At 53.3% G+C, this 27,227-nt stretch overlaps 5 protein-coding genes across 5 annotated transcripts; 3 read left to right on the top strand and 2 right to left on the bottom strand.

Moving 5' to 3' along the window:
* Window positions 1-1,170: 1,170 nt before the first annotated feature.
* CkaCkLH20_05112 (uncharacterized protein) lies at window positions 1,171-7,821 on the bottom strand (the record flags this gene model as incomplete). Its single annotated transcript, XM_038887831.1, has 2 exons — window positions 1,171-5,781; window positions 5,899-7,821. The coding sequence occupies 2 exons, from the start codon at window positions 7,819-7,821 to the stop codon at window positions 1,171-1,173; spliced, it is 6,534 nt and encodes a 2,177-aa protein (XP_038746873.1).
* Window positions 7,822-11,047: 3,226 nt separating this feature from the next.
* Window positions 11,048-13,465, top strand: CkaCkLH20_05111 (uncharacterized protein; the record flags this gene model as incomplete). The annotated part of the gene is made up of 2 exons (XM_038887830.1): window positions 11,048-11,537; window positions 11,778-13,465. The coding sequence occupies 2 exons, from the start codon at window positions 11,048-11,050 to the stop codon at window positions 13,463-13,465; spliced, it is 2,178 nt and encodes a 725-aa protein (XP_038746872.1).
* Window positions 13,466-14,237: 772 nt separating this feature from the next.
* Window positions 14,238-15,906, bottom strand: CkaCkLH20_05110 (enoyl-CoA hydratase/isomerase; the record flags this gene model as incomplete). The annotated part of the gene is made up of 6 exons (XM_038887829.1): window positions 14,238-14,371; window positions 14,467-14,644; window positions 14,763-14,879; window positions 14,960-14,989; window positions 15,101-15,231; window positions 15,708-15,906. 6 exons carry the CDS (start codon window positions 15,904-15,906, stop codon window positions 14,238-14,240), a joined length of 789 nt encoding a protein of 262 aa, XP_038746871.1.
* Window positions 15,907-17,619: 1,713 nt separating this feature from the next.
* CkaCkLH20_05109 (nonribosomal peptide synthetase 12) lies at window positions 17,620-20,888 on the top strand (the record flags this gene model as incomplete). Its single annotated transcript, XM_038887828.1, has 3 exons — window positions 17,620-18,346; window positions 18,423-18,909; window positions 18,965-20,888. The coding sequence occupies 3 exons, from the start codon at window positions 17,620-17,622 to the stop codon at window positions 20,886-20,888; spliced, it is 3,138 nt and encodes a 1,045-aa protein (XP_038746870.1).
* Window positions 20,889-24,015: 3,127 nt separating this feature from the next.
* On the top strand, window positions 24,016-25,795 carry CkaCkLH20_05108 (duf647 domain-containing protein; the record flags this gene model as incomplete). Its single annotated transcript, XM_038887827.1, has 6 exons — window positions 24,016-24,129; window positions 24,206-24,310; window positions 24,363-24,426; window positions 24,538-24,875; window positions 24,932-24,976; window positions 25,031-25,795. The coding sequence occupies 6 exons, from the start codon at window positions 24,016-24,018 to the stop codon at window positions 25,793-25,795; spliced, it is 1,431 nt and encodes a 476-aa protein (XP_038746869.1).
* Window positions 25,796-27,227: the final 1,432 nt, after the last annotated feature.

Here is a 27,227-nt window from a genome sequence, read left to right as displayed (position 1 = left end):
AAGATTCGTGAACTTGACTGCCGCATACATATGCCCGTATCGACCTAATAGCGGCTGTGTCCGTTGGATGCGTTCACCATGCAACGTGCCTGAGCCGGGTATTCTCCACTTTAACGGGGTTCATCCGGGCGCTTCGGACTCCGCGTGAACGGAGCCGCTCCTCTGCTATTAGCAAGCCATTTGTTTTGATTTCTCTGTCTCTGTACCAGCTCCAACCAAAAAACTTCATCGTCAACCAATCAGCAAGTCACTAGCAACACAAATAGGAAGTTAAAAGCCTTCAAACCACCCTCTTCTCAGCACACAATACCTCTCACGGAGCTGTCACAAATCCCACCCCAGTCCATCCAAGGCCCCCCCTTCCCCCGTCTCAACCTCCATCTTTCCCCACGTTCCGCCCCGTTTCCAGACAGGAACAGCCACCCCATTGGACTTCTGCATCCCATGCTCATGCCCCCCGGATCGTCTGACCATTCAGGAAACAGGACTCAGCCGGTGGGATGTATCCGGACGTTGGTGTCGGCAGATGCTCTGCTTCCGTTCCGTAGCTGAACCACCACACCACACCACCCATCGACGGACTACTCCGTGATTCAAGAAAGCTGAAAAAACCAACGTCGCAAAGCTAACAAGCAAGTCGCCGAGACTCCCCGTACGTGCGCCGATACTCCGCGAATTAGCCTCATGTCACCACCATTCAAAGGACCGTTCATCTCGTGTCACGCGACCTGCCAGCAGCATCGTCGAATTCCAAAATCGCTCGTTCCAGTCCGCCAAGACGGCCCGCCCACTTCACAGCTCAGCCTCAGTTGCGCCTCTTCTGCCAAGAAGATCACTAATAGTAGTTGGAAGCGCCGTTTGCTCGAAAGCTCAAGCGAGAGTTCCAAAAAGATGTCCCTAGGCTGGATACCGGCGTATTGCTCGGCCTTGGTCTGGAAATAACGACGGCTTGAACTATCAGTATCTAACTCAATAACTTATTGAGGACCTATATTCAGCACAAAGTCTTGCCGTCGTGCACCTCGGGTAAAAGACCAACAACCGCCGCGGATGCCGCGCAGACCGCGCGCGCCCTACTCGTCATCCCTAGTGCGCCGTCACCCCGGAACTCGGGAGAGGGCAGCCATCATTGCAAAAGTCCAACCAGAACTACGACCAAAAGATACGCACTCAATCTGCTTCACTAGGGAAAGTGGAAGCGATCCGCTGAAGCCCAGCGTCGTCCCAATCCCCCTCCACACCAAAGATGTCCTCCACATTCACCCAGTACCCCTTCCCCACGCATTCGGTGTCCTCTTCCGCCCCGTGCTTGAAAAGGTTCAAGACGCCCACGTTCTCGCAGGCGGCGGCGACGTCCAGCGCCGTCCTGCGATTGTTGTCCTCCGCCAGGGCGTCCAGTCCCCGATCGAGCAGCGTCTTGAACCTGACGTGATGCCCCTCGGCGGCGACGTGCAAGAGCCCCTGGCCGTCGTTCCTCCGAACGGTGAAGTCTGCGCCGGCCGCCTCGAGGGCGGCGAGGGCGCCGGCATCGTCGATGGTCGACAGGTCGGTGCCTCTTGAGTAGAATTCCTTGTCGTGTTTTCTTCTGAGCCCGTTGAAGTACCCAAAGAGCGGCGTCTCGCCTTTCTCGTTGCGCGCGTTGATGTCGCAACCGAGTTTGATCAACTCGTCGAAGAGTGGCCTGAACGTCGACAGCCAGAGCATCCGGGAAAGGATGTGAAGAACCGTGTTGCCCTCGTTATCTGAGAGCAGCGGATCCGCGCCCGCTTCTAGAAGGAGGTCTGCGTAGGTGGTCTTCTTTTCATAAACAGCGCGATCTACAGCGAGATGAAGCGGCGTCTTTCCGTTCTTGTCCTGCTGATTGATGAGAGATCGGTGGAACTCCGCCATGTAGGACAATGACTTGAGTATTCGCGGTTTGCTGCGGATGTCTTCTTCTCGAAATCGAAGCATGTGGTGCATTGCATTCCTGCCTTCCACATCCCGTGCTTCCGGGTCGGCCCCGACATTGATCAGGTGTCTGAATGTGGAGATTTCGGTTTGTTCATCGGGGCTTTCGGTTGCCTGGGAAAACAAGTCGAGAGGCATGTCGGGCCCAAAAGTAGAAGCGCAAGCGGCCAGCAGTAGAGTATATCCTTTGTTGTCCTTGCAATTTGGATCGATGTTGCCTGACAACAGCAACGGGCGAACGATGTGCCCATCAACTAGGAGTTGGTGTAGCAGGATGCACTCCTCATGACCTTCCCAGCTGAACGACGTATCTGGCTCGGGCTCGGGCTTTTCATCCTGAGATTCGTCTGATGCTGGGACCCAGGGGATGGATTTAATCATCCGTTCAATGTGCTTTCCATACAGACGCCCGCGAAGCTGCTGGTGGTAGCAGTCTTCCCCGGTACACCGAATGAACTTGGCGAGAGGGTTAGCTCCGTGGGCCAGGAGTGCATCGATAATTTTGAGAATCGTCGGCCACGTATCCTTCGGAACAAGTTTATCCTTGTCATATGTCGCGTAAAGCTTCGTGGCGGCGTGGTGGAGCGGGTACCATTCATAGTCTGGAATGTCTTCCCTGTCCCATCTGTGAAGAAAATCGTCCATGTCGTCCGCTTGATAAGGCTTCGTCGAGGCTTTATCGAACCTCATATTCGGGTCTACGCCAGCATTCAGGAGTGTCTCAAGCACATCAACTTGCTGCATGTTGATGGCAGTGAACAGCGCGTCCGCCTTGACTGTAGCGCCGTGCTCGATGAGCAAACGGACCATCTCAGCATCCGAGCCAGCGTAAGCAAGACAGGTCTTCCCGGAGGTGTCCATGGCATTCACATCGGCCCCCGAGAGTATGAGAAGACGTGCAGCATCACGCCGGTACATCCCAAATCCGCGCTTCTCACCAGACTCTAATGCCAGATGGAGAGGTGTCTGTCCCTTGTCGTTCTTCAAGTTGAGATTCGCCTGGCGACTGATCAGATACGGCAGGGCTTGTGCGATATGCCACCACCAGTATCCCTTCGCGAGTTGATGGAGGGCGCTGTCTATGGGCTGAACCACTGTCTTGCCATCGCGCGAGACTCTCCTGAAGACCATCTCATTGATGTCGGCGCCAAACTTCTCGACAAGTAAGCGCAGTACGTCAAAAACAGGAAGTTCTTGGCTAACGGCCTGGAAAATGAATGGTTGATGGTTCAGGTTGAGGTTCTCGGGGCTCCAAGCCGTCTTCTGGCCAAATCCCGGTCGATTCTTGTCTCCTATGGCATGCCAAGTACCCTTCTCATGTTGTCGCTTGAGCTCGAGCTGACCTATCCTGTCAACCAGTTTCGTAAAACCGCCTTGAACAAGAATTCCAAAGTTGGTCTTGCCATTTTTGTCAGCATCAGCAAGAAAGTCGACGCCGACATGGAAAAGCTGTTCCACGACGTCGAAATCCCGCCGAGAGAGTCTTGAACGGAACAGTTCTTGGTTCGCTTCTCCTTTCTTTAAGCCATCGAAATTTTGTAATGCTTTGACGATGGCTTCATGACGATAGCTGATCAGATGTTCATCGAAAGTTACTTTTCCTTTGCTTGGTGGGCCGTACTTTCCCGGTGGCTCGAGCCCACGTCTTTTCTGAACCTCGGTGAAACATTTAAGGGTGTAATCCATGAGAGGCAACCTGGACGTTGACCTGCTCTCCCTATAGCCGTCGTGATAGAACCAGTCTCCGGGATCTGACAGATTAGCGCCGTGGTCAAGGAGCATCTCGATGATCTCCTCCAGTCGAGCTGTATTCCTGAAACCATCCGAGCTGACACTGCCAGAGCGTCTCACATCCTGGGGTCTCAACCCTACGGCATCTCCGTTCCCTGGGTCGCGCTCAAAACTCCTTGTCCAGTAGTCCTGCTCTATCTCGAAGTGGGCGCAGGCAGCCCGCAAACCGGGAACCTTGACAGTCGCACCTGCCTTCAGCAACATCGCCACAACTTCGGGCCGTCCCGACTCGCAGGCGTAATGGAGTGGCCTTTTGGCGTCCCTGGCTTCTGCGTCCACTCCGGAAATGGGATGAATATGATCATCCATACGCCAGGATACGAGAGTAATGACTTCAGATTGGCCCGTGTCGGTTCGATGAAGACTGTCAAGCAACAAGCCGACGATGTTGCTCTGCCGGGACCTGACAGCGAGGTGAAGCGGTGTCATGCCATGCCAGGAGGATATCCGCGGGTTAGCTCCGGCATCGAGTAGCTTTTTGGTATTGTGCTCTGAGGTGACAGCAGCAAGATGTAGGGGAGTGATACCCTCCTCATCGGTAGCGTCGATGTTCTTCGTCGCAGAAATCAGAAGATCCACCGCATCTTCCGCCACAGAAAGGTCCCGGCCGCTCCTTCTCTTACAGCACAAATTGTGCAATGGAACTCTGCCTCGGTGGTTTGGTTTATCAGGATTCACTCCAAGGTCGAGGAGCCGCGTCCATACGTGGAGGATGTAGGGGTATGTGCAATCCGGGTTTGAAGAATGCCAACTTAGCTCGTGGAGAAGATTGTCGCCGTTGACATCGACAGCTTGCAGGTCCAAGCCCAAGTCAATCAAAAAGTCAAGTCGTGAATCTGTTTTATGACGTCCGGACGGGTCTGGGCAACCGGGGTGGCTTCTGATGGCTTCGTGAAGAAGAGTTCGCCCCCTTGAATCTCGAGTGTCCACACGCGCTCCACGATCAATCAGTGCCTTGATTTCTCGGTGAGGTTCACCACTGCTGTTAGGTGGGAGTTGGATCGTGCGGAAGAGTGGAGTTTTTCCATTCTTGTCTTTCGTGTTGATATCAGCGCCCGATCTAATCAGGATGTCCATCATCTCCGCTGACGCAGGACTTCTCAGATCGATCACGTCAAATGGCGTCAGGTTTGCGTTGTTCTTTAGATTCGGGTCGGCTCCAGCCAGGATCAAGGCATCGATGATTTCTGGCTTGCATTCTTGCGTCTGTAGTGCAATGTGTAGCGGACCGTTGCCGCTTATGTCTTGGATACCGCAGTCGGGCCTGTACTCCAGAAATTTGGGTACCAAGGCATGATCGGTTAAGGAGAGAAAATGGAAAAGAGGTGGGCTCATTTTCTCGTCGAGTTTGTTAATGTCTGCCTTTCCATGCTCAACCAGCTGGATCATGGCATCAAGGCTGCAGGTCTCATGCAGAGGCGTGCTCCCATACCCGTTGGCGATATTTGGGTCGATCCCCCGCTCTAGTAGAAGACGCGTCCAGACGGGGTTGTTGCATGTTAAATGCAAAAGTGTGCAACCTTTGCGCTGATGGATATCTTCTCCGTTTTTGATGAAGAGATCAAGAATTTCGTCCACAACCGCAGGGTCGTCTTTCAAACCCCCTGCACTGTACTTTTGTCGTTCGTCATTGCAGACCAGGTGCAGTGCGGTGAAACCCCTCGGCTGACGGGTCGGCTTCGGGTCCCCTTCTTCAGCGTAACATCTGTACAAGTACTCTTCCTCGATTTCCATTATGTCGAGTGGGTCATCGCCGACTCGAAATTCCTCGTCTGGTTCACAAAGGATAGTTGGATCAGCCCCCTTTCTGAGGAGAAGAATAATTGTCGCGGCGTTACCGCTCTGACACGCTCGAAAAAGAGGTGTTCCGCGGCGAACCTTACGGTCAATGTCAACTCCAGGCTCCTCGAGAATCCTGGAAACGACTTCCGATCGACCTGCTTTAGATGCCCAGGCGAGTGCCCGATGTATTGTTTCTGAGTCTTTCAGGAATGGCAAGAAAGCGTCGACTGCTTCCAAGTGACCATTGTGACAGGCATACTGTTGAATTTGAGTCAGCCGCTATTCTCATGTTCTGCAAACAGTCGCATATGACTAAATAGAAGAAGACAAAAGACTACTGGGGAAAAGGCTAACCATTAGAGGGGTTTCCCCAACTGTACTTCGAGTGTTTCCACATTCCCTGACGCCACCATATTCCATAGTCTTGGGAGTCAAGGGATCTACGCCAGCACCGAGAAGAAGTTTAATCACTTCAGGGTGATTCTTGCTGGCTGCCTCATGTAAAGGCTTGCGTCCGTGGTCCGTCTCGGCACGATCCGGATTGGCACCGGCTTCTATCAAGACTTGGACAGCCTCTGCTTTTCCGGATGTGGACGCCCAGAACAGAGGGGTCTTGCCGTACGAGTCGATGGGATCCACGCTGGAGCCAGTAAGGAGGAGATGTTTTGCCCAGCCAGCAAGACCGTATCTTGCGGCGACATGCAACGGTGTGACGCCTCTTCTATCGTTCAAGTATGCGCCGAACCAGTGGATCCCGAGCCATGCGTCCAGATAATGAGGATGGCCCACAAACTCATCCAGTGCCTGGTTGACCTGGACCTGGTCATGACCTTCCGGAGAGGATCGAGCTAGATGGATATGCCAATTGCTTGCTGCATACTTAAGAAATGGGTGTTTCAAACTGAGTTTAGTTCCCCCAATCTCGTGGTCGTAAAGGTTCATCCGCGGAGGAGCCTTTGACTCATGTATATCGTCAAGGCTTCCCGCCTGCAGATATTTCAGACACGCCAGACCGAGCTTAGCATGAGTCTCCTCGGAGAACAAGATCGGATATCCGTCCCCAGGGCTTCTGTTCACTCCTGTGAGGTACTCGGTAAACGTGTGATGAACAACGCAGACTGTCTCATCAGGCATTATTTCTAGCAAAGGCCCACAAGCTGCTCTGATAAGGTTTTTGACACCGCTGAGGTCGTGACTGACAATATCGGTGTGCGTGACGCTGATCATCTCGGCCATCTCAAGCAGTCGAAGAGGACGAGTCGAGTGCGTAACCCACTGAAGAATCAAGAGCTGAATATTATCCGGAACTTCAGATCTGCGACGGTGCTCCTGCAGCAGCTCGGTGTACATCGCCCACATGTCGTCAGGGAGCGACTTCAAAACCGCCCTAGCATCGGCGCCAGGATCGAGGAAAGCATCCATTGCTAGCTTGGCGTACAGAAAGATGCCGTTTGCTTGTCCAGGAATAGCTTGTTGAATGACGTATTTATCATCATTTGAGATGGTGGGAGTCTCCAAAGCGCGTCGGACGAAAGTTGAGATGTCCTTATCAACCATTTCCTCGTCAAGCCTAATCTTAGAGTGATTGAATGTCCGTATCAACGCATCCATGTTGCCCATAGGCCTGCTGGTGAGGATGACTTTGACTTTGTGGGGTTTCCAGTTGCCCAGCTCGAAGAGTGCCTCCACGAACTTCCAATTGCCTCCGTCCATCTCGTCGAGAGCATCAGCAACACAGAAGACGTTGCCGTGTAACCCAGATATCGCCATTCGAAGATCTCTCCACAGGTCGTCCGTTGACATGCTGCTCAGCTCTCGGTTCGTCTCCACATATTCCTTGATCTGTTGTTGAAGCGGCGGACTGTACGAGAGAATCTGGTCCAGCCAGTCCCTCAATAAAGCCACAGGCTCGTGGTTGGCGGCGACGATCTGTCGGAAAAAGAAAAACAGGACCGGTGTTCCTGGGTGGTTGCGAGATAGCTCTCGTATGATCTTCGATGCCAGTACCGACTTTCCGGAGCCTGGTATGCCCTTGATCCACAAAAGTCCTCGGTCTTGACTTTGAAGCCATTCTTGATACATGGCAGTCGAGGTGACCCAGTCGCCTGTGCCTGGTGCGTGAGAGGCCAAGTGCTTGCGGTATTCGCCGCTTTCAAGGTCGTATGCAGTCGGCTTGAGCCATGCTCTGAGATTCTTGATGACCTCGGGAGGCTCGGGTAGGACGTGGTCAGGGTTGTAATTGCTCACATCGTCGTGGTCGATGACGACGGCGTCCGTGTCGCTCAGGCCGGAGGACATGACAGACTTCGATGGCGGTAGGATTGAGAGAATGAATAGTGTCCGTTGCCAGGTTGAGGTCCAAGTGACTAGAAAATTGATCTGGAACGGTGAACGTTGGTCTCCAGTAACGCGGTGAAAGGAAAGAGAAAAAGGTCATTCAGAGAAAACGGCATTCGAGGGGTTGCCGGTGCGATCATAGTTCTCGTTCGATGCTGCCTTGTTGGTTGGGAGAGTAACTTTTGGCAAGAGGCAGCTGTTGGAGACCGGCACTTGCATCCCATGTCTCAACCAACCACCGCCGTAGTGGCAGCCTGATGGCAATTGCGAACCAACACAACCGAGCGGTCTAATGCTTCCGCGGCTTGGCTGAGCGGCGTCGTTGGTGCGCTGCAGGGGACACGGGAGGCTTAGACCACTAAAATCGCATTGAAAGTGAGACTTTTGTTGGTCGTTGTGCATGCCTGAATCAGAACCTTGGTACCTATTCGTTGAATTGGAAGAATGTGGGCAAAGGCCAAAGATCGCAATGGCGATCGTTTGTTTTGCCTGCAGAGGAGTTGGTTGGCTGGAATAGTGAAATATTGCGGGCGCGCATGTAAATTTTCAATCTTGCTGGAAAATCGAAGATGGACTGGATATACGACGTAACATCATCCGAAGCTTTTTGCGCCATCAATTTCAGAATCTGACCAAGTTTAGAAATGTGTACTCGTTGGGTACGGCGAGATTCGACCAAAATAATAAGGGTGGCTGTATTATATTGCGCGGCGTATTGCATTTGCTGCATTTGCCGAGCTTCTTGATGGTGTATTTTATGTGGTGGACGTGAATTGAAGTGATTATGATCATCGGCCCTTCTTTTGGATAGACTCATTCAAATGGAACTCAGAAGACGAATGGATCTTCATGATTAGCAAGCTAGATGTATAACTAGGAAGATCACTTTTGGGACAGCCTTGCCGTGCTGGAGGATGACAATTATTGAGTTGATAACCTGCAAGCTTCGCATGTTGACATGACGACCAATCGCGCTCGGAAGGGATGGGGCTTAAGTTATGCACCGCCATTCTCAAAGCTTTGGGCTTTCTCAGCCAGGAGAAGTGTTGTCGTAATGGCATGATGCGATTGTCTTTTAACTTTCTCGTAACACACCATCGTCACAACCCTTTTCACTAGTTACAAAATAGCTAGATTTATCCGATACGTGCGGTTGACTAATGTGAATAGAAACATTATGGAAGATGCTGTTGCCCGTTTAACAACAAGGACAGCGGCCAGATACACGTTGAGGAGGGCGCAACTAGGTCTCTCAGCTAGTTATAGTTAAGTTTTAAGAGGTACCCTATTCTAGCTCTGAAAGAGTGTGATGTCTTCGCCTGTAAATCCAAGTAAGGCACCCTCCTCTGTCTTCTTCTGGATTGTCGCTGCGTAGAAGCCACTTTATTTAGGTACATCTACGTACGTATTATATTGAAAGGTACGGATTGCTTAGATCTGGCGCCTTCAAAGCAAGTATGTGAGATTGCCAGAGAGCATTTTGCGTCCATCAAGTCAACAAATGCAATATGCCGCGCAATACAATGCAGCCAGCCACCATTATAATCTGGCCGTTATTATCATCTCTCCAAACCCAATGAGTACACATTTAACATTCAATATTCTGAAAGGATAAAACTCTGTCCTGATAAGGTCCTTCAAGTCAAACTAGGACTGTGATATAAAGTGATTCCAGTTTTAGATTGTAATGCTTTAGTCGCCCAAAATGAGCAAGCACGGAAGCCTTTTGAGAAATCAGTAAATGTAACATTGTGCCACAATATGCAGCTGTTATGATCAATCTTCAAATGCACAGGGATAGATGACTAGAAGTACTGGGAATATATATGGCTCAACGAAGACGCCCTAATTGTGACGCAAGTCTTAATAAATGATGGGATGATAAAGGAAACTGCTTCGGCATATCTATCGCTGCCTTTCCTAATTGACATACGTTTCAGCATCAGATTATCCTTTTACTGAAAAGAAATGTGTATTTTTAAGGAAAGGTGAGCCGTGTGTAAGGTATTCTCTTGAGGTGAAATCGCAGTATTCGTCTTTGCCGCCCACTCATTTGACTTTTCTCAGCAATTTCCGCAGGGCGTAGGCAGGCGAATCACTGAAGGGACGGAGCGGCCCGAAAAATAATGTTTTAACGGTATGTCATTCGACTCTATCAGGGCAAGTGTGGGATACCGGCACTAAGCTGAAGCAGTAGTCGCCCAGCGTGCGAAATAAGCGCGTTAAACGCGGGGCCGTGTGAGCGGAAAGTCATTTGCGTCATCATACGCTTGACAGCCCGGGGTTTGCTGGGTCTCGACGGGCCGGCGATGGATCTCGCCAAACACCAGAGAGAATGTGTGTGGTTGTGGTCGCATCGCAGATATGATGTTCCTCGCTGGGTTTAACCGAAACCGAGACGCTAAAGCAACCACAAGAGGGGTTGTAGGGCTGACAGTATTCGGCCGAGACGTGGTCTTTCTTGTCTAAATCATTGGTTTGCAACTGGCTTCCCGGTTGGTGGCAGCTAGGGTATCTGTCGTGGGACACTAAGATGGGTTATGATCATCTCAACTCCATATATGCATCGTCTGACTGCATTGGCCGGTAGTTCTTGCGGCTTAGAAGGTTGTTTCAACTGCTCGCCGACCGAATGGCCCGCTAAGGTGCCCAGTATCAGTATCGGCTCGACGCATTCAATAGCCATTGCGTCTTCTGATAAACGCGATGGTTGAATGTCGGGACGAGATGTTGTTCTCTTCGAAGATGAATTATATTTTCCCTGAGATATGACCAGCAACTGCGAGCAAATAACCCGTAAGACGTCGCAATGACCATTCAAAACCACGAGGGTGACGTGGACCGGGAAACACTTTGACAGATGTCGGGGATAGTGATTTGGAATTTGAGACGATCGCCTGTTTCCTTTTTAGGGTGTTGGCTGCAGTTCGCGGTTGCTCTTTTTTTTAGGGGGCCCAAGCTCCTGTAGCTGCCAGGACTGCACGTGCCATCTGCCGGATCGGAAGCTCCGCCCCAGCGGTGCCAGCGAATGGAATGGCAGGAGCGATGAGAGCGCACGAACTCACCTACGTCATGGGCCGGTCACCTCGAATTCCTCCTGCAAAGAAACGACGCCTGCCTGGTCTTGACTTCGCATCTTCACCAACGTCCAAATTTTGTTGGTTCCAGTATCGACGTCGACCTGGGCATGAATGAGCTCACGCGAATATCCAACACCCCATCCCACGGCTTTCCTATCCACTGGCGCGCCATGCTGTCCTGCTTCGGCATTGGCCGGTCGCGCGAGGATCGCGAACGCGAGCCTCTGCTGCCACGCTACAATGACGACACGGCTCTCCAGCAGCGACTACACGAGAAGCTGCACACGTATCAGATGCTAAGAGCGCTCGGAAAGGGATATATGCCGTCCAACGAGCAGCTCATCATCAATCTGCGTACCCTCTTATCGGCCGACGTCCTTAACCCCGACACGCCAGACCTCAGCGACTCGGGAAGGGCACTTGTGCTGAACGTCAAGCTTTTGATCAAGCAGCTGATCGAGCTCCTTATCCACAAGAACGACCAGGACCAAATCCAGGATTTTATCTGGTATCTTACCAAAGCCCGACTCTCCATCGATACCTACGACATTGGTGCACGAGCATCCAAGGCCAAGGCTAAAGCCGATACCTTCGCTGGTGGGTCATGTTCTATTTACACCTTTCCAACACTGGGGTACTACGCGAGTCGCCGCGCGCTACCTTACGTTCCATTCGAGCCAAACTTTACATGAAAGTCTGATCATAGTTTAAACTGACATTATTGCCAAGCATACAAAAGCTTACAAACCGTGGGATCTTTGATATTAACCAACTCGGATTTTCGTCTACTACTCTCGGATCTTGGAACCATTGGTCGAGAAGTTTTCCGCGACACAGCCTTCACCTTGTCCGACGTTTCTAAGCAGGCTGCCAAGAAAATCGAGCCTTCCAAAGAGGACGAAGAAAACATCCGAAATCCGAACGGGGACTCCAAACCTCCCCCTTCCAAGGACGACATCAAAGATGAGGTCGTCGAGGTGTCCCAGGTTGTCACCGAGGGCGTCGCCCGTGTCGCTGACGAGGCCGGCCAGAGCCTGGCCGAGCACATCACGGGCGAAGAACAGGAGACTCTTGTGCACCGATTGAAGAAGACGATTCTCAATCTGCGTGAGAGAAAAGACTACTCCGACTCGGTATCGACGCTGTCCCTCCTTATCAGGAGGTATTTGCTAGTCTATTCGCACGCCATCTCGGATACCGTCCAGGTCGCTCAGGATGACATCGAAACGAATCCCGAGGCTGATCGAGCCCTCAAGAACTTCTGGCTGTTCTTGACCTCACTTGGAGATCGCAAACACTGGGACGAAGTAGAGCGCTTATTCAAGGTCGTCATGGAGCATGGCCGTAGCGACCCTGAATTCGACGAGCTCGTCAGGCAGATTGGCAACTTGCTCCAAGACATGTTAACTGATCCCGACTTCTTCGATCATGCCGAAGATCGCTTCAAAGAGCTGAGAGAAAAGTCGAAAGAGCTTACATCAGAGTCATCGGTTCGCGACGATCTGGATGCATTGTTGGACAAGATGCATCTAGCACTGCGCTCGGTACTTGACGACACCGACATCAAGAAAGTTCTCAACACCACGAGAAGAATTCTCAGAATTCTGTCGCCGGCACACCAGTACACGAATGGGGAGTTGGTTGCGGACTCTGTCAACGTTTTCATCCCCATGCTTGTGCAGGCTATACAGTATCTCCCGATTCCTCGTCTGGAGGTTTCAGCACCCGCAATCGATCTCCTTCTGGAGAACCTCATCCTGGAACCAGGACGCACCATCAACAACAGCTCTTTCCTCCCCTTCAAGATCAACATCTCGACTCAGAATGACGTTGAAATCCGCAAAGCCCGTTTTCGCACGACTTCCTCCGTGAAAACGCTGATGCGAATCACGGTATCCGGCTTGTCCATCGCAGCGGAAGACCTCGGCTTTTGGCTGCGCCTGCATTCGGGTATCCTCAGACTAGCCGACGCTGGCATCGCTGGATTCCACCTTGATGAGCGCGGTATTGACGTTGCGATTGATGTGGAGGTCGGTAAGGAGAGACTCGAGAACATATTGACTCTTCACAATGTCCGCGTTCGCATCCACCATCTGGATTACACTCTCCGAAAGAGCAAGTTCGCCTGCCTCGCTTGGGTGCTGAAGCCGTTTATACGACCCATTGTCAAGGCGGCATTGGAAGCCCAAATTGCAGCTAGTATCGGCGAGTTGCTTCATTTCGCTAACAGAGAGCTTCTGTTTGCGCGTGAGCGACTCCGGGCCACCCGTATCGCCGACCCGCAGGATCTGTGGACATTCCTCAAGGCCGTGGCAGCGAGATTGGTGCCACCGGAGGAACCAGATCTTTACACCCGGGTGGGTGTCACACAACCCGGAAGGGGCGTGTTCAAGGGGGTCTACGCCCCCGGCAGTCTCGTCAAAATGTGGAACGAAGAGGCAGCCCTTGCGGGCGACCGAGTGCACGAATATCAGAGAGACGGGTGGCGCAATGCGATTTTCGACATTGGCACTACGACGGTTTGACGTTGCAGTGCTGCTGCTGGCGGGTAAATGGCGCAGTGCAGACGCGGTCGACCGAGAGACGACTGCATTAGCAAAAGGACGAGACACGGCACGGAACGGTATGCATTCAAAACAAGCAGGTACTATTGTGTAATTCTAGTGGCAATGACAGGGAAAACAGGACCTCTTACGAAAATGGAAAGTCGTTCAATCTTGCGAGCATGTGCTTGTAGCTTCAAGTGGTCGATGGTTCGGCAGATGAGATCGGCGCAACATTACCAGGCGATGCATGTCGCAACACAGCAAGCCACTATTAGCCGTCGGCTCAACAGTCTTCCCATCCCACGATCCTGTTAACCTCCACTGGTCGTGCTGCTCATACCGTGGTCGTCGTCGTGGTATCCGTACTCCATCTCGATCGAGCAGGAGGAATGTGACGAATCTCCGCCAAGTCAATTTGGCCAATCTTAAACGGGTCATTGCCAGAAGAGGCTTGATTTTAATGAGCTTGGTTCACCAGCTTCCTGATTTATTCAGCACTACGAACGAGGTTTTCCAAGCAGCGGACGGTAAGCGCCCGTCAAGCGCCATCCTCCATGGGACACCGCGGTCGTCTCATTCTATGTCGCGAGTCGTTGTGTCTAGCTGCCAAGAGCACATGCTGAACTCGACGTTCATCTCGAGTCATCACGCACTATGTACACGACATGGAATGACCGTTGCAATGCCCCTGCAGCTTGCCACCCTGACCCTGTGGCAGCGTTGCACCTTGGCCATTGCGGCTTCCCGAAAGTTACGTGTGCTTGAATTCAGGACGTCTCTTTTGCAGGAAGGCCGTCATTCCTTCATTGAAATCGCCAAGGCTGAAGGTCGAGTAGTAAAGAGATTTCTCCATGGTCATTCCGGCGTCCAAGTGGCTATTTTCAACTGCGACAGGGTCAGCGAGTCATATTTCACAGGCCCCGCCCCCTCAATCCCTGAGATTCGGAGCCATCCACTACGGCAAAAAAGGGGAGACGCACCAGTAAGGACGGCCTGCTTAGCGGTCTTGACGACGGGCCCCGACATGGCCGCAATGCGCTCAGCGAGCTTGAGGGCGGCCGGGACGACCTCTGCAGGAGGGAACACCTTGTTCACAACGCCGAGGCGCTCAAACTCGGCTCCGCTTGCTGAGTCGCCCGTAAGGACGAACTCCATAGCCTGCGGGCGGTCAGTTCATCTGTCTCTACGCTGTTGCGTACCGGCATATTGGACGGTAGAAGAGGGTTTTAGAGCACCCCGGTCAAACCTAAGTTTTCTCGCTCTCGGTTTGACTCACCTTGTGCTTGCCCAAGGCGCGAGCTAGACGTTGAGTTCCGCCAGCACCCGGAATAGTTCCGATCTTGATCTCAGGGAGACCGAAAGAGGCGTTCTCAGCGGCATAGATCATATCGCACTTTCGCAAATGTTAGCCCAGAGAGCCTAAAGCGACTACGTTCGCCTAGCAGCAAGAGCGTGGGGGCTCATGTCACTTACCGCCAGAGCAATCTCGCACCCACCACCCAACTAGAAGGCTTACGCATTAGCTATGGGTTTCTCATGTGGACTGAGAGGGGAAAAGCAAACAACAACGGGGCGCCACAACGGCTATTGCCAGCCAAGAGCTAAAACACTTACAGCAAATCCGACAACAGCCGCGATGATAGGCTTGGAGAACCTGGCAAAGGCGTCTGTTAGGTCCTTGAGAAAGGCGCGATGGTGGGCCTCCGCCGTGGAGATCTGCACCAGCTCGTTCAGATCCATTCCGGCTGCATCATAAAACGGATTAGCTAACGTTATGGTGTCCATTAGATTAGATGAAAGGTCCACTGGCGGGTCCCCCGTTTGACCATTCTCAGTACGTTTCAGAGATTCAGAAACGTGATCGATCCAACGACGGACGACCCCCTGTGTATCACGTCCGTGGGGAATCAGATGGATATGGGATGGCAGTTGTGTTCGTTGACTGCCGTGTGCGGCGGCGCGCCTGTGTGACGATGTGCCCAGATGCACGTGGTAGGGGGGTCACCCGCGCGCTGATGAGAAGCACACAGAAAACAGGAGATGCCGAGGAAAAGTAAGGGATGGGGCAAGATTTCGAACGTGTGAGGGGTTTGCGCCTGTCGCACCAGCACCCCAAAACCGTATGGCAAACACCAGAATTTTCGGGGCCCAACTTTGGAGAAGAAACATGGAGATGTCTCGAACAACGGTATGAAAAGAAAAAAAAACCTGCGAGACGTACCGCAAAACGGTCCATCGGGACCACCGGTGACGACAACGGCGCGGACGGTTTCCAAGGCGTCGAGGTGCGCCAGAGTCGCAATGATCTCGCCGATCATGACTTGAGAGAAGGCGTTCCTCTTGGCCGGACGGTTGAATCGGACGAGGGCGACGCCCTTGTCGGCCTCGACAGTCAATTGGAGAGTCTGGAGATTGTCCATGTTGGCTTCGGAGAAAAAAAAAAACAATGAAAAACAAGGTCAATATTTTGGGCCGAGACGAGATTGGAAGATGGGGAAAAACGGGCGAGCTAGGCAGGGCGAGATGACCTAGAACTTGGTGAGCTTGGATGATGGATCGAGGTCTTCTGGCGTGGCTCGACACATGGCAGCGAGACAAAGAAGTATTCTTGCTTCTGCCGCCCTTTTTTTGCTTCTCCCTTTGCTCGCATCAACTTTCTTCTTCACTAACAGGCGGCACGCATTGCATGCGGGTCGCCCTGTTAATGATATGACCGAATTCGGCCGAGGCGAGGGGACCTGCGTCTAAACCTTAGCGTCGCATCGAACTGGAGCCCCAAAAATCAAGGGAGGAGGGAGAGGGGCGGCCGAAGGTGGACGGTTGGAACTTGTGAGGAGCCGCGATGTTCAGGGTGTACCCCGGACGCCATCACCAACCGGGGAGGACACCGACAAGGTTTAAGACCATGGCAGCGCGATGCTAAGATGACAAGGCAAGGCATAACCCGCAAGCGCCTGGCACATCCTCCACGATCGCTGGCACGTACAGACGGCAAGAATCGACTGATTTACAACGCCTTTGTAAGCCACCCCTGACGCCTATTCACAAACAAGCCAAGGATTCCCCTAAATAGCCGCAGCAGACTGCGGATATGTCGTCAGGGTCCCTGATACAAGGCCAACTTCGACGTCCAGGGCCGCCATGGCCAAGCGCCTCCCGGCAAGTTGCAACGTCAACAACGGGATGGAAACAGCTGCCACATTGGGCGGAACTGCTCCGGATCAGCCTCCGCTTTGCCCGAATCTGGACGTCTCCTCCGGCCAAGCCCCGCCGTCCGGCCTGCGGTTCTGTTACCGCGGGATGGAGACTGGCGTTACAACCAAATTCCTGCCCGTGTCGGGGCCCTGGGCGAACCTGGACGGTCTGGCAACGTCCGTGTTGTCGTGTGTATGGATACAGCCTACCCTACCTGCCTAACGGAAAATCTCCATGGCCCATCGGATCCAATTTGATCCCATACTGCGCGTTGCAAGGCCGGCGGACTTATTCTCGACCATCCCAGACAACAACCCTTGACAATCACGATGCGGTTTCCCCGTCCTGCTTGCAAGCTTCGGCACATCATTCGTCATGATCCTTGACTAACGGCGGCAGGTATCCGCTCCTCCGCCGATATTCTCATTCACGCTATTTCGACAGCATCCGATCACACAAGGCCCCCTTGAGGATGGCTCCGTCGAGCTCATCAGAGGGCGGTCCAGTCTCCACCGCATCTAAAACATTCGTTCTGCAAACTGCGTAGTAGGCACTAGGCAGGAGCTGAAAGAAGAAACGAGGCCCCGTTCTGATATCCCCCATGGCTAGTATTGCCGGGGGGTTCTAGAAGCTACAACCTTGTTTATTGCTATGCTCGGTGCAGGTTTTGACGAGTTTCCCAACGGGAGCAACATGTGGTTCGGATGTCAGGGCTTGCACGGGCTCTTGGGCTGGACGGTTCGTGAAATGTCTTTCCCTACACACAGACGAACTGGGCAATACAGGGCCAGAACATGGCATGGGACCCGACATGATGGCCCAGGTGGATGGGGATATATCTCTCTCGAGGTTCCCACCTCTCCTCCTCGAGCTCTGATTTCCCACGCGTCACTGGTGGGCACATTCACTCAGAGCATCAACCTCGAGCTCTACTAATCATGGTCTCCTCACGTTCCTTCCACTCGCTGGAAAGCCTCTCCCTGGCGGATCGAGTGCTTTTCAACCAGTTCAGCAGAGGCCCGAGTGATGTGATCCCCTACCACGTCGTCCACCACGCCTTCGAGTCCATCGCCGCGGCGCATCCCGACGTCACCGCCGTCCGACACTACGATGGCACAACCATCACCTACCGCGAGCTCAACCGCAGAGCCAACATCCTCGCCAATGAGCTGAGGAGCACGTACGGCCTCAGGAAAGGAGACCGTGTTGTCCTCGTCTACTCCCGGTGCATTGAGATGGTTGTCTTTATCTTCGCCGTCCTCAAGGCCGGTGGCCAGTACGTCCCCCTCGACGGCGGTATCATTCCCGAGGACACCCTCGGTTACGACATCTCCGACTCCAATGCCCCCGTGGTGTTGTGCCTGCCCAAGTTCAGAGAAAAGGTCCTCCGCAGTGTTCCTGCCGACAGACAGCACCGGGTGAATGTCGTCGATCTTGATGCCAACAGCTGGCTCTGGAAGCACGGTAACGCGGGACACCCCGGTGTCATTGTAAAGCCCGAGGACGGCGCCTACGTTATCTACACCTCCGGCACCACTGGACGCCCCAAGGGTGTTGATGTGAGACACGAGGGCGTTACTAACACGCTTCTGACCGAGCCCTCGAAGCTCGGCATTCGCGTGGGAAAGAATGTGGCGCAACAGTTGAACGTTGGCTTCGATATGTGTAAGTCATCATGTCTCAAACTCTAAATACTGTCTGTCTCTGTTCAGACCCATGCTGACGCGACAAAACCGGATAGGCGCGTGGGAGATTCTGGGTACTATGATGAACGGTGGTACGCTTCACATCAGAGGCAGCGGCAATGACCTTTGGACGGATTGCTTGCAGCGTGTCGACACCGTCATCGCGACGCCCTCTGTCGTCCTCAAGCACATGCCCCGTCGTGAGGACTTCCCTAATATCAGAACCATTGCCGTCGGTGGTGAGCCTTGCCCTCTGGCCCTCGCCGAGCAATGGGCCCCCTACATCAAGTTCTGGAACGTTTGCGGCCCGACCGAGATCAGCATCCTCAACACCGCTCACCTGCACAAGCCCGGAAAGACGCTCTCTATCGGCAAGCCCAACCCAAACACCAACGTCTATGTCCTCGATGAAAACGAAAACCCCGTTCCCATCGGCGAGCCGGGTGTTATGTGGGCTGGCGGTCCTGGCGTGTCCAGAGGCTACCTCAACCTGCCAGAGCTAACCTCGCAGAGATACAAGCTGGACAAGTTCACGCAGGATGGGTCAGTATTTCCACTTCGATATCATTCTGGGATAAAACACTGACACAAGAAACAGTCGCATGATGTTCAACACCGGTGATCTTGCCCGCTGGCTTGAGGACGGCAGCTTGGAGCCCCTCGGCCGCAAGGATGACCAAGTTAAGATCTCCGGCTTCCGTGTCGAGCTCGACGGTGTTTCCAGAGCCATTGAGAGGCACTCCGCTGTCACCAAGGGTTGCGCGCTGAAGATCGATGATCGTCTTTGGGGCTTCTACTCGGCGTCGTCGCCCATTGACGAGGCCGAGCTCAAGGCCATCGTCGGCGAAGGCCAGCCGTTCTACGCCGTTCCCACCGTTTGGAAGTACCTCCCCGTCATCGAGCTCACCCCCAACGGCAAGGTCGACAAGAGAGCTCTCAAGGACATTGCCAGCGGTGCCAGACAATCTCTGCCTCCTCTGCCCCTTCCGCCCATCTCGACCTCCATGTCCACGCCTCAAAACTCCTCCAGCGCATCTTCCATCAAGACCGAGGTTGCCTCCCCCACGAAGAGCGAGAGCGGCCTCACCCTCGTCGATTCCCGCACCTTCACTGTTGTGCCGTCTCGCGGCAGCGACCCCGACCTCGAAAAGACGGCTGCCTTCGTCGAAGAGGAGGCCGAGAAGCAGGAAGACTACGAGCTGCCATCCAAGAACGGCTTCCACGGATGGCGCTGGATCCGTCACCGCGGTCTCAACGCCTATCGCAAGTTGTTCGGCGTGATCTTCCTCGCCAACCTCGCAACCTTCGTCTTCCTCCTCTGGGACGCCCGCGACAGGAACTTCTCTCTACCGCTCAACCACCTTGCCACCGCCGTCGCTGCCAACCTCCTCGGTGCCGTCCTCCTCCGTCAGGACTACGTCGTCAACTTCATCTTCTGGCTCTGCTCCCGCGTTCCCACTTCGATGCCCCTTTCCATCCGTCGCCACTTCGCCCGCGTCTACCACAACGGCGGTGTCCACTCGGGCTGCGCGGTCTCCGCTACCGTCTGGTGGGTCATCTTCACCGGCGCCGCGACGGGCAACTTCCTCGCACCACAATCGCTATACAACGTCTCTCTCATTACTCTCGTCCTTACGTACCTAATCCTCCTGCTGCTGCTCGCCATTCTCGTCATGGCGTACCCCTCAATCCGCGCAAAGATGCACGACCAATTCGAGTGGACGCACCGCTTCGCCGGATGGTCAGCCCTCGCGCTCGTCTGGGCCCATGTCGTCGCGACCGCCGCCTCAACCGCTTCACCCACGGAGCCCCTCGGCATCACCCTCGCCAAGACACCCGCGCTGTACCTCGTCGCCCTCACAACGCTCTCCATCGCCCTCCCCTGGATGCGCCTCCGCCGCGTCAAGGTCGTCCCGGAGCCCCTCTCCAAGCACGCCGTCCGTCTGCACTTCGACTTCTGCACCCCGGGCCCCTGCACCTCCCGCGGCGTCCGCATCACCGACCGCCCCATGGTCGAATGGCACGCCTTCGCCGCTATCCCCGAGCCCAGCGGCAAGGGCTTCTCCATCGTCGTCTCCAAGGCCGGCGACTGGACCAAGCGCATCATCGAGAACCCGCCCACCTCTATCTGGACCCGCGGCACCCCGGCCTCCGGCGTCCTCGCCGTCGCGCCCCTCTTCAAGAAGATGGTCCTTGTCGCCACCGGCTCCGGCATCGGCCCCTGCCTCCCCGTCCTCATGGAGCGCCGCGTCCCCGCCAGGGTCGTCTGGTCGACAAAGAACCCCCTCAAGACGTACGGCCAGGGCGTCATGGACACCATCCTCAAGGCCGACCCAGACGCGCTCATCTGGGACACGGACCAGCTCGGCAGGCCCAACCTCGTCCAGCTCGCGTACAACGTGTACAAGGAGAGCGGGGCCGAGTGCGTCGCCATCATCTCCAACGGGCCCACCACCAACAAGTTCGTGTACCAGATGGAGAGCAGAGGCATTCCCGCCTTTGGACCCATTTGGGACTCTTAGACTTTACGGGTTTGATCTTATCTCTGGGCGGGAGGGAATTTGGAGTCTGGCGGCGGAAATATTGGGTTGCATGTGATGTGATACTCCGGCGGATATGCATGCACGGGTTATTGGGTTTTGGTCTACTTAGAGCGAAGGTCTCTCTTTTTTGAATTTTGTTTTCTTGTGTCTACTTTTTATATCCCATCACCACCGCCATCACCAACGTCACAGGCATTTATTCCCCTTGTAACAAAAGTATTTATGTAGTAAACGGTTCGTTCGCATCAGGTTCATGTAGTTCGGACTGTCAATCAATAAGATTCATGACGAGATTCTTGTATTTCCTCTGTGTCACTGTGAGATATGTTGGTGTTGTCGGTGCTCGATATGATCTGAGGAAATCGAGGGAGTTGAGTTGAGATTCGTGGAGTTGACTGACACTTGGAGTGATGGTAGTCGAATACAGTTGCAGTCCTGGAGAGAGCAGATAGTCGGTACAGGTATGCACCAGGTGTTTGTAGATGAGGAAGTTAGAGACGGCTGGGTCACAGTCTATTCAAACTGAGAAAGTTTATGAAGCTGTAGCCAGAGATGATGCCGGGTCCGCCGTCACCGGCCCCACATGACGGCACTCGGAAGCCGGCATCGACGGGCCCCACCCCGGGTGTTTTCGTAGTGTGGCGGTGTCAACCGACCTAATTCAGACGTGAAGCTGCGGATTGAGTCTTTGGCCTGGCCAGCCCTTCGACCTTGAGGGGTGAGGCCATCCACAAGCGCCACTACATTCGCCGTCAGAAATTTTATCACGAGGGAGTTTCATTCTTCTCAAATGTTCACTATCAAGCATGTACTCATTAGGTATAGCGGGCCAAAACGATGAAGGTGGCTGCATTATACTGCGCAGAGAATTGCTGTACACGTACAGGCTTGGCCAGGGCAGAATTCCAGTATGTGATTTGGAAACCTCAACAACAATGATCAGCGTGTGAAACTTAAAAGAGTATCTGAGTTTGTGGCAAGGGCATGGCGAGATGGTGGAAATTTGGTACGAATACGTCTTGCACGAACTCTCCTTGCATTGCGTTGCCCCTCTGGTCACTTTCCGGGGAGGAATGCTGTATTGCCACTCCGGAAACGTCTTCCGACTACTGAGATGATTTCCAATCAATCGTGCAATTAATAATGATTGTCCCAGGGGAAACGTTTCAATCGACAAAGTTGGTGAGACGAGGAGACGGCGGCAGAGCTTCCGACACGGGATGTGTAAAACATCGACCAGCTCTCGATTGAATTCCAACAAGAACAAAAAGAGAAGTTGCGCAGTAGGGCGTACCCGAAGCTCCTCGGGTTCCTCGGCGCTGTGTTCCGAACCTGTCTGTCGGAGTTGGACGCTCAAAAATGTGCCGGCGGGATTGGGGCAGGATGGACATCCACGATGGTTACAAAAGCCGTCTGGATAAACTCCGCGTTCACCGGAGGGCGCCGTTTTCAAGGGTATGTCGTCGTGTCATACACGTCGGAAGATTCCATCTTCCGCACCTCTGGCGAAGTCCGTTGTGTGAAGAAGGTTGGCCACGGAGGACTTGTGGCAGGTTTGTTCTACGAAGCTTTCCTGTCGGTGATGGAACTTTACCACTTCATCCGGGACAGGCCAGACCTTACCATTGGTACAGCTTGAGCTGTTGTTGTGAGAAAGATATGAAAAACACCTGTTCGCCCCATGGCTGGAAACCGTTGATACGCCTTTGAGGCATCGGTGTGGGGGTGGGTTACGTCGCCCTGACCGAAAGTGATCCTGCGGTGCGAGCCAACTAGAGAGCTCCGTCGCCTTACACTTTTTCAAACTACACCTTGTCAATGTCAGTTGGAAATAACTTTCGGCGGAACGCGGGGGCTTCTGCGAACTAATGTGCGGCGGCTAATTATGGTAGCCGCAGACGAACTGACACGATGCAGTTAGCCGCAGTTGAGAAGAATTATACTACGTAGGATCTGCACCGGGTTGAGCAACATATCGACGATTAACGATCAACCCAACGTCACGTCACCTTGACGGTCATCGCCACAGGATTTGTGTTAGAGTAACACCATCAAGTGTGGTTTCTGGGAGTATTAGTCAAGCAAGCCATCATCCATAGTTGCGTAAACAACTCGAGACCACAGACCCAGTCCTCATCCCATATACCCCAGCTTCCATCGCAAGACGATAAGACCTTACGAGGCGATACCTGTGTCGGCTGAACTACGCCTTTCTTCCGGATGCCCGTCCTGCCGATGGTCTAGAAAAAGAAAGACATTCGTACCGATCCCACGTTCGCATGGAGTAGTTCGTGACTCCCCGACTGACAGTTCGTATTATTCGTATCGAGACCGAGGAACCTGGCGTCGTGCTGACGTATGTGCGTTCCCCAAACACCCGCCCGCCCACGCTGCCCAGCGCTGACGGCGACGATCCAATCTTTGAAACAGGTCTGTGGTGGGTATGTGGTCTTTGATTATTCTGATGCAGTTTGTGGTTGAGAGTTTTGCTTGTTTCCCCCCTCCTTTCTCTCCCAGCGCGGTCCATGCACCACCACCACCACCACCACCACCAGCCAGTCTCACACCACCACAAACCATGCAATCCACATCCTCTACATTCTTAGCTCCCTCCCATGACATATGTCAAATGAGGACAATGACAGATCATCGAACATGTTTGATCCCAGGGTTGAGGCGCGCGGGCGCCGAGCGGGAGTGTGCTGCCCGGGAAGTTTCGGAGAGTCAGTCTTCTTACCCGTCAAATTGAACGAAGCCCCGTACGCGTACAGCCTTGATCGACCGTAAGACCCTGTCTCTGCTTTTGGTTTTTCGTATCCGTCTTCATTTCGCGGCGAATCTCCTAAAGAAATTTTCACTTGCGCCACTACATGACAGGCGCGCGCTCACTCCTCCTTTTTCTAATAATCCGACCTTTTCGAAAATTTCGTCTTTTCACATGCCGTCAGACTCATCTTTCCTCTGACTATTCTCTTTTGAAAGCATCTTCGTTTTCTGTTTTCTTCCTATCCTTTCGATTTCACGCTAGACTTGACGCTAGAACGCGATCACTCTGGTCGAGATCATGCGTTCGCTTTCGGCTCAGGTTCTTCTCGAACCGCCCAAGATGGCCCGGAAACCGGCCAACTTGGCAATAGCTGAGTATGACAAGGCCGGAAACCTGAAAGCCAAGTTTATTCAGTCGGCTCCGGGTGCCGGACCTTCGAGGGTCGACATCCTGGTAAGCTTTCAACCACGACGATACCCCTGCCACCTGTTTAAGGTTGATGCATGTGATTGACACTTTTTCTGTACAGCTTCCTACGATACGGAAGAAGCCTTGGCGGAAGGTGCTTGACATCTTCCTACCAGACGGCTATCCTAACAGTGTGACGGATGATTATGCCGCCTATCAAATCTATGTAAGTTATTATTCTCTGCACCTTGAGGCGATATATGCTAATGATGTTTTAGGACTCATTCCAGGCGTTCGCGGGCACAATTGCCGGAATGATATCTTCACGTGCCGTTTGGGAAGGTAAGCACTCATCATGTCATTTACGGCTAAACCTGCCACCGCATCTTTGGATGAAGACCAGTCTGAATATGATCTGTGTCCAAGTATGATGAGCGCTAATCCGATGATCAGGTATGGGAGTTGGTGATTCTTTAGCCTCTCCTACTGGGGCCATGATGGTCCAGGTGATTCGAGAGTCAATGGGAAGATTTGGTACCATCGCTTTCGCCCATCTGATGGGAACATCAATAGAGGCCGAGTGCAAGGCCTACCGCATGGCATCCGATGTGCTTTGCAGTATCGCGTTCATTATCGACTGTCTATCTCCGATGTTTCCCAGACACATCAGATTCATGGTTCTGTGCTTTTCGAGTATACTGTTCTCGGCCAGCGGCGTTGCTGGAAATGCATCCAAAAGCAGTCTGAGTGGTCACTTTGCCCAATGGAATAACCTGGGCGAGCTCAATGCTGTACGTTTGATGGCAAAGTTGAACACTATCATACATCGGAGGCTAATACATCGCAGAAAGACGCAAGCCAAGAGACAGCAATTTCTCTTATGGGCATGATCGTGAGTCAATGTGCCAACAATGGGCTTCCAGCAATGTACTGACAGATCGTACAGACCGGCACTCTTGTCATTTCTTGCTTGACAACTCCGACAGCTACCTGGACCACACTCTTCATTCTGATCGGCATCTACCTATTCCTCAACTGGAAAGGCGTCAGAGCCGTCAAGTCCCGCTCTTTGAATCGACAAAGAGCAAACATTGCTTTCTCTGCGTTGCTTTCAAAAGATCAAGTTCTCACACCGAAGGACATCTCGGAAAAAGAGCTCATTTTTGAGAGGCGCGGCGGCGAAGTTCTCCGATGGAACGCGGAGACGATTCTCGGACACTGCAAGTTTGGGGTGCCACTTGAATCTCTTCTGCAAAGTTTGGCCAATGGCCAGCAGGCGATGAGGTCTTTCCAACTTCCGACAGTCGATCTTTCCCACCTCATGGAGCTTTTCGAAAAGCAACAATACATCTTGTGGTGCCAGCTACCCGAGACGGCGTCATATGACGCGGCATCCAAGACCAAGGTAGTAGTTGTGCTCAAGAACGGTGTTTCTGCAAGGTCGCAACTGAAAGCTTGGTTCCACGGCCTCTTACTGGCCAAACACCTCAACAGCCTGGAGGAATCCGAGCTGTCGGAAGTCCAGCTGAAGCAGCACCTCATGCTTGGGCATATTGAGGCGACTCTACGCGTTGCCAACGAGGAATACGAAAAATACGCGAGACGGCTTTCGAAGAAGGGCTGGAATCTGGAAGTTGCCGTTCTCGAAACCCGCTCGGGTTCTCGGATCCTGCAAGAATTCGACGATGAGGAGGAGGAGGAGGCCCGTTGAGACTTGAGTTCATGCAGCATCCCAAAAAGGGACGATCTAGATACAGACAATGTTAGCGTTAGTCTTTTTGGGCTGAAGAATACACCCTCACGTTTAGATTTGAGCTTGTTTTGATCCCATATCATGTCAAACGCCTGCAGCGTGTCGTCAGTTTCTTGTCAAACCATGCCCGCGCACACCCGTAATGCGCCATCGAGCTCTCGTTCGCCGGTGCATCTGAAGATTCGAAGCCCGTTCGAGTCAATAACCGTGAATCGATGAGCACACCACAGCCGTGATGGGTGCCGGCAGCCGGAGAAGAGCAACTGTTGCGATGCTTTCGAGAAGAAGGCTACAGGGCCAACCCGGGAGATCTGCACGAACGCCACGTGGGGACCGGAAAGTGTGTTGTCCAACATCAAATGCCCTGGCAGAATGGCGGCCAGCCAACAACGATCAGCGCGGCCCGTTCAACTGCCGCCGAGTTGGAGTTGCTTTGTGTGATGTGGCATTATTTGAAATTGCTTGAACATTATGTGACCATCTACATGACGCTTGATGAAGCAGGTTCGCGGGCGCCCGTGGACTTCACCACCTGAGGCTGTGCTCTTCTCGCTTTCGCGTCGAGTCTTGGTTAGGGGATTTTGCAAAGGGAGACTTTCTGGTTCAATTTCGCTATCGGTAATTTGATCTACAAACTTGTCCCGTGCTGCAATGCTCTTAAGTCCCGACACTCCGGCTTCAAACTGAACCCCAGCTATTCCACGTAAAATGGCTAAAAACACAGCCTAACGACTAGACCTTGGCGCCAATGCGCGCCATGGCGCTGCCCGTGCTGGCTTCCGTTTGACAGGCAAACCGGTGACCCGACTCGCTCCGGGTGTCAGTCTGTCGGGGTTCCGGGTGGACATTTAGAAAAAAGGGGACCTGGGGGAAGACCCGCTCGTATCGAGTCGCGGGAGCGAGGTCGAGAATGCGAACCCGAACTCAGCGCAGGAGACACCTCTCAACTGACAACGACTCGCAGCACCAGACGCGCCACGCACACGCATTAGACTTCTGGAACGGCTGATGTATGAGACACGTGATGGCGCTGACAACGTTCCCCAATGCCATCTGTGAACCCTTCCCAGGTGTTCTTCAGCTTTGATTGGCCTCGAGTCCCAACTTCGGGTTCGAGCGCCCGGTTGTTGAGACGGATGCCGGGCCCGTGTTTGTGCATGCCGTGTTCTATGTTGAGGACTGGGCTGCGATGGGCGCAAGCCACCGTGGCGGCGACGTACTCTTCGTAATCGTAAACGCGATCCATGAAATTACCTATTCGGTCCATGCCTTAACGACACAGATGCGCTTGGATCGTATATAGGGGACCGAGTCCGTCCACCATCATCATGGCGATGACAAGCAAACTACCCTTATCTTTGAGTTCCCTCCTCTTCACAATCGCTGCACG

The sequence above is a fragment of the Colletotrichum karsti genome, assembly GCF_011947395.1.
Source record: "Colletotrichum karsti strain CkLH20 chromosome Unknown Scaffold14, whole genome shotgun sequence".
Taxonomy (NCBI): Eukaryota; Fungi; Ascomycota; class Sordariomycetes; order Glomerellales; family Glomerellaceae; genus Colletotrichum; species Colletotrichum karsti.
This window is presented reverse-complemented; position numbering and strand designations above follow the sequence as displayed.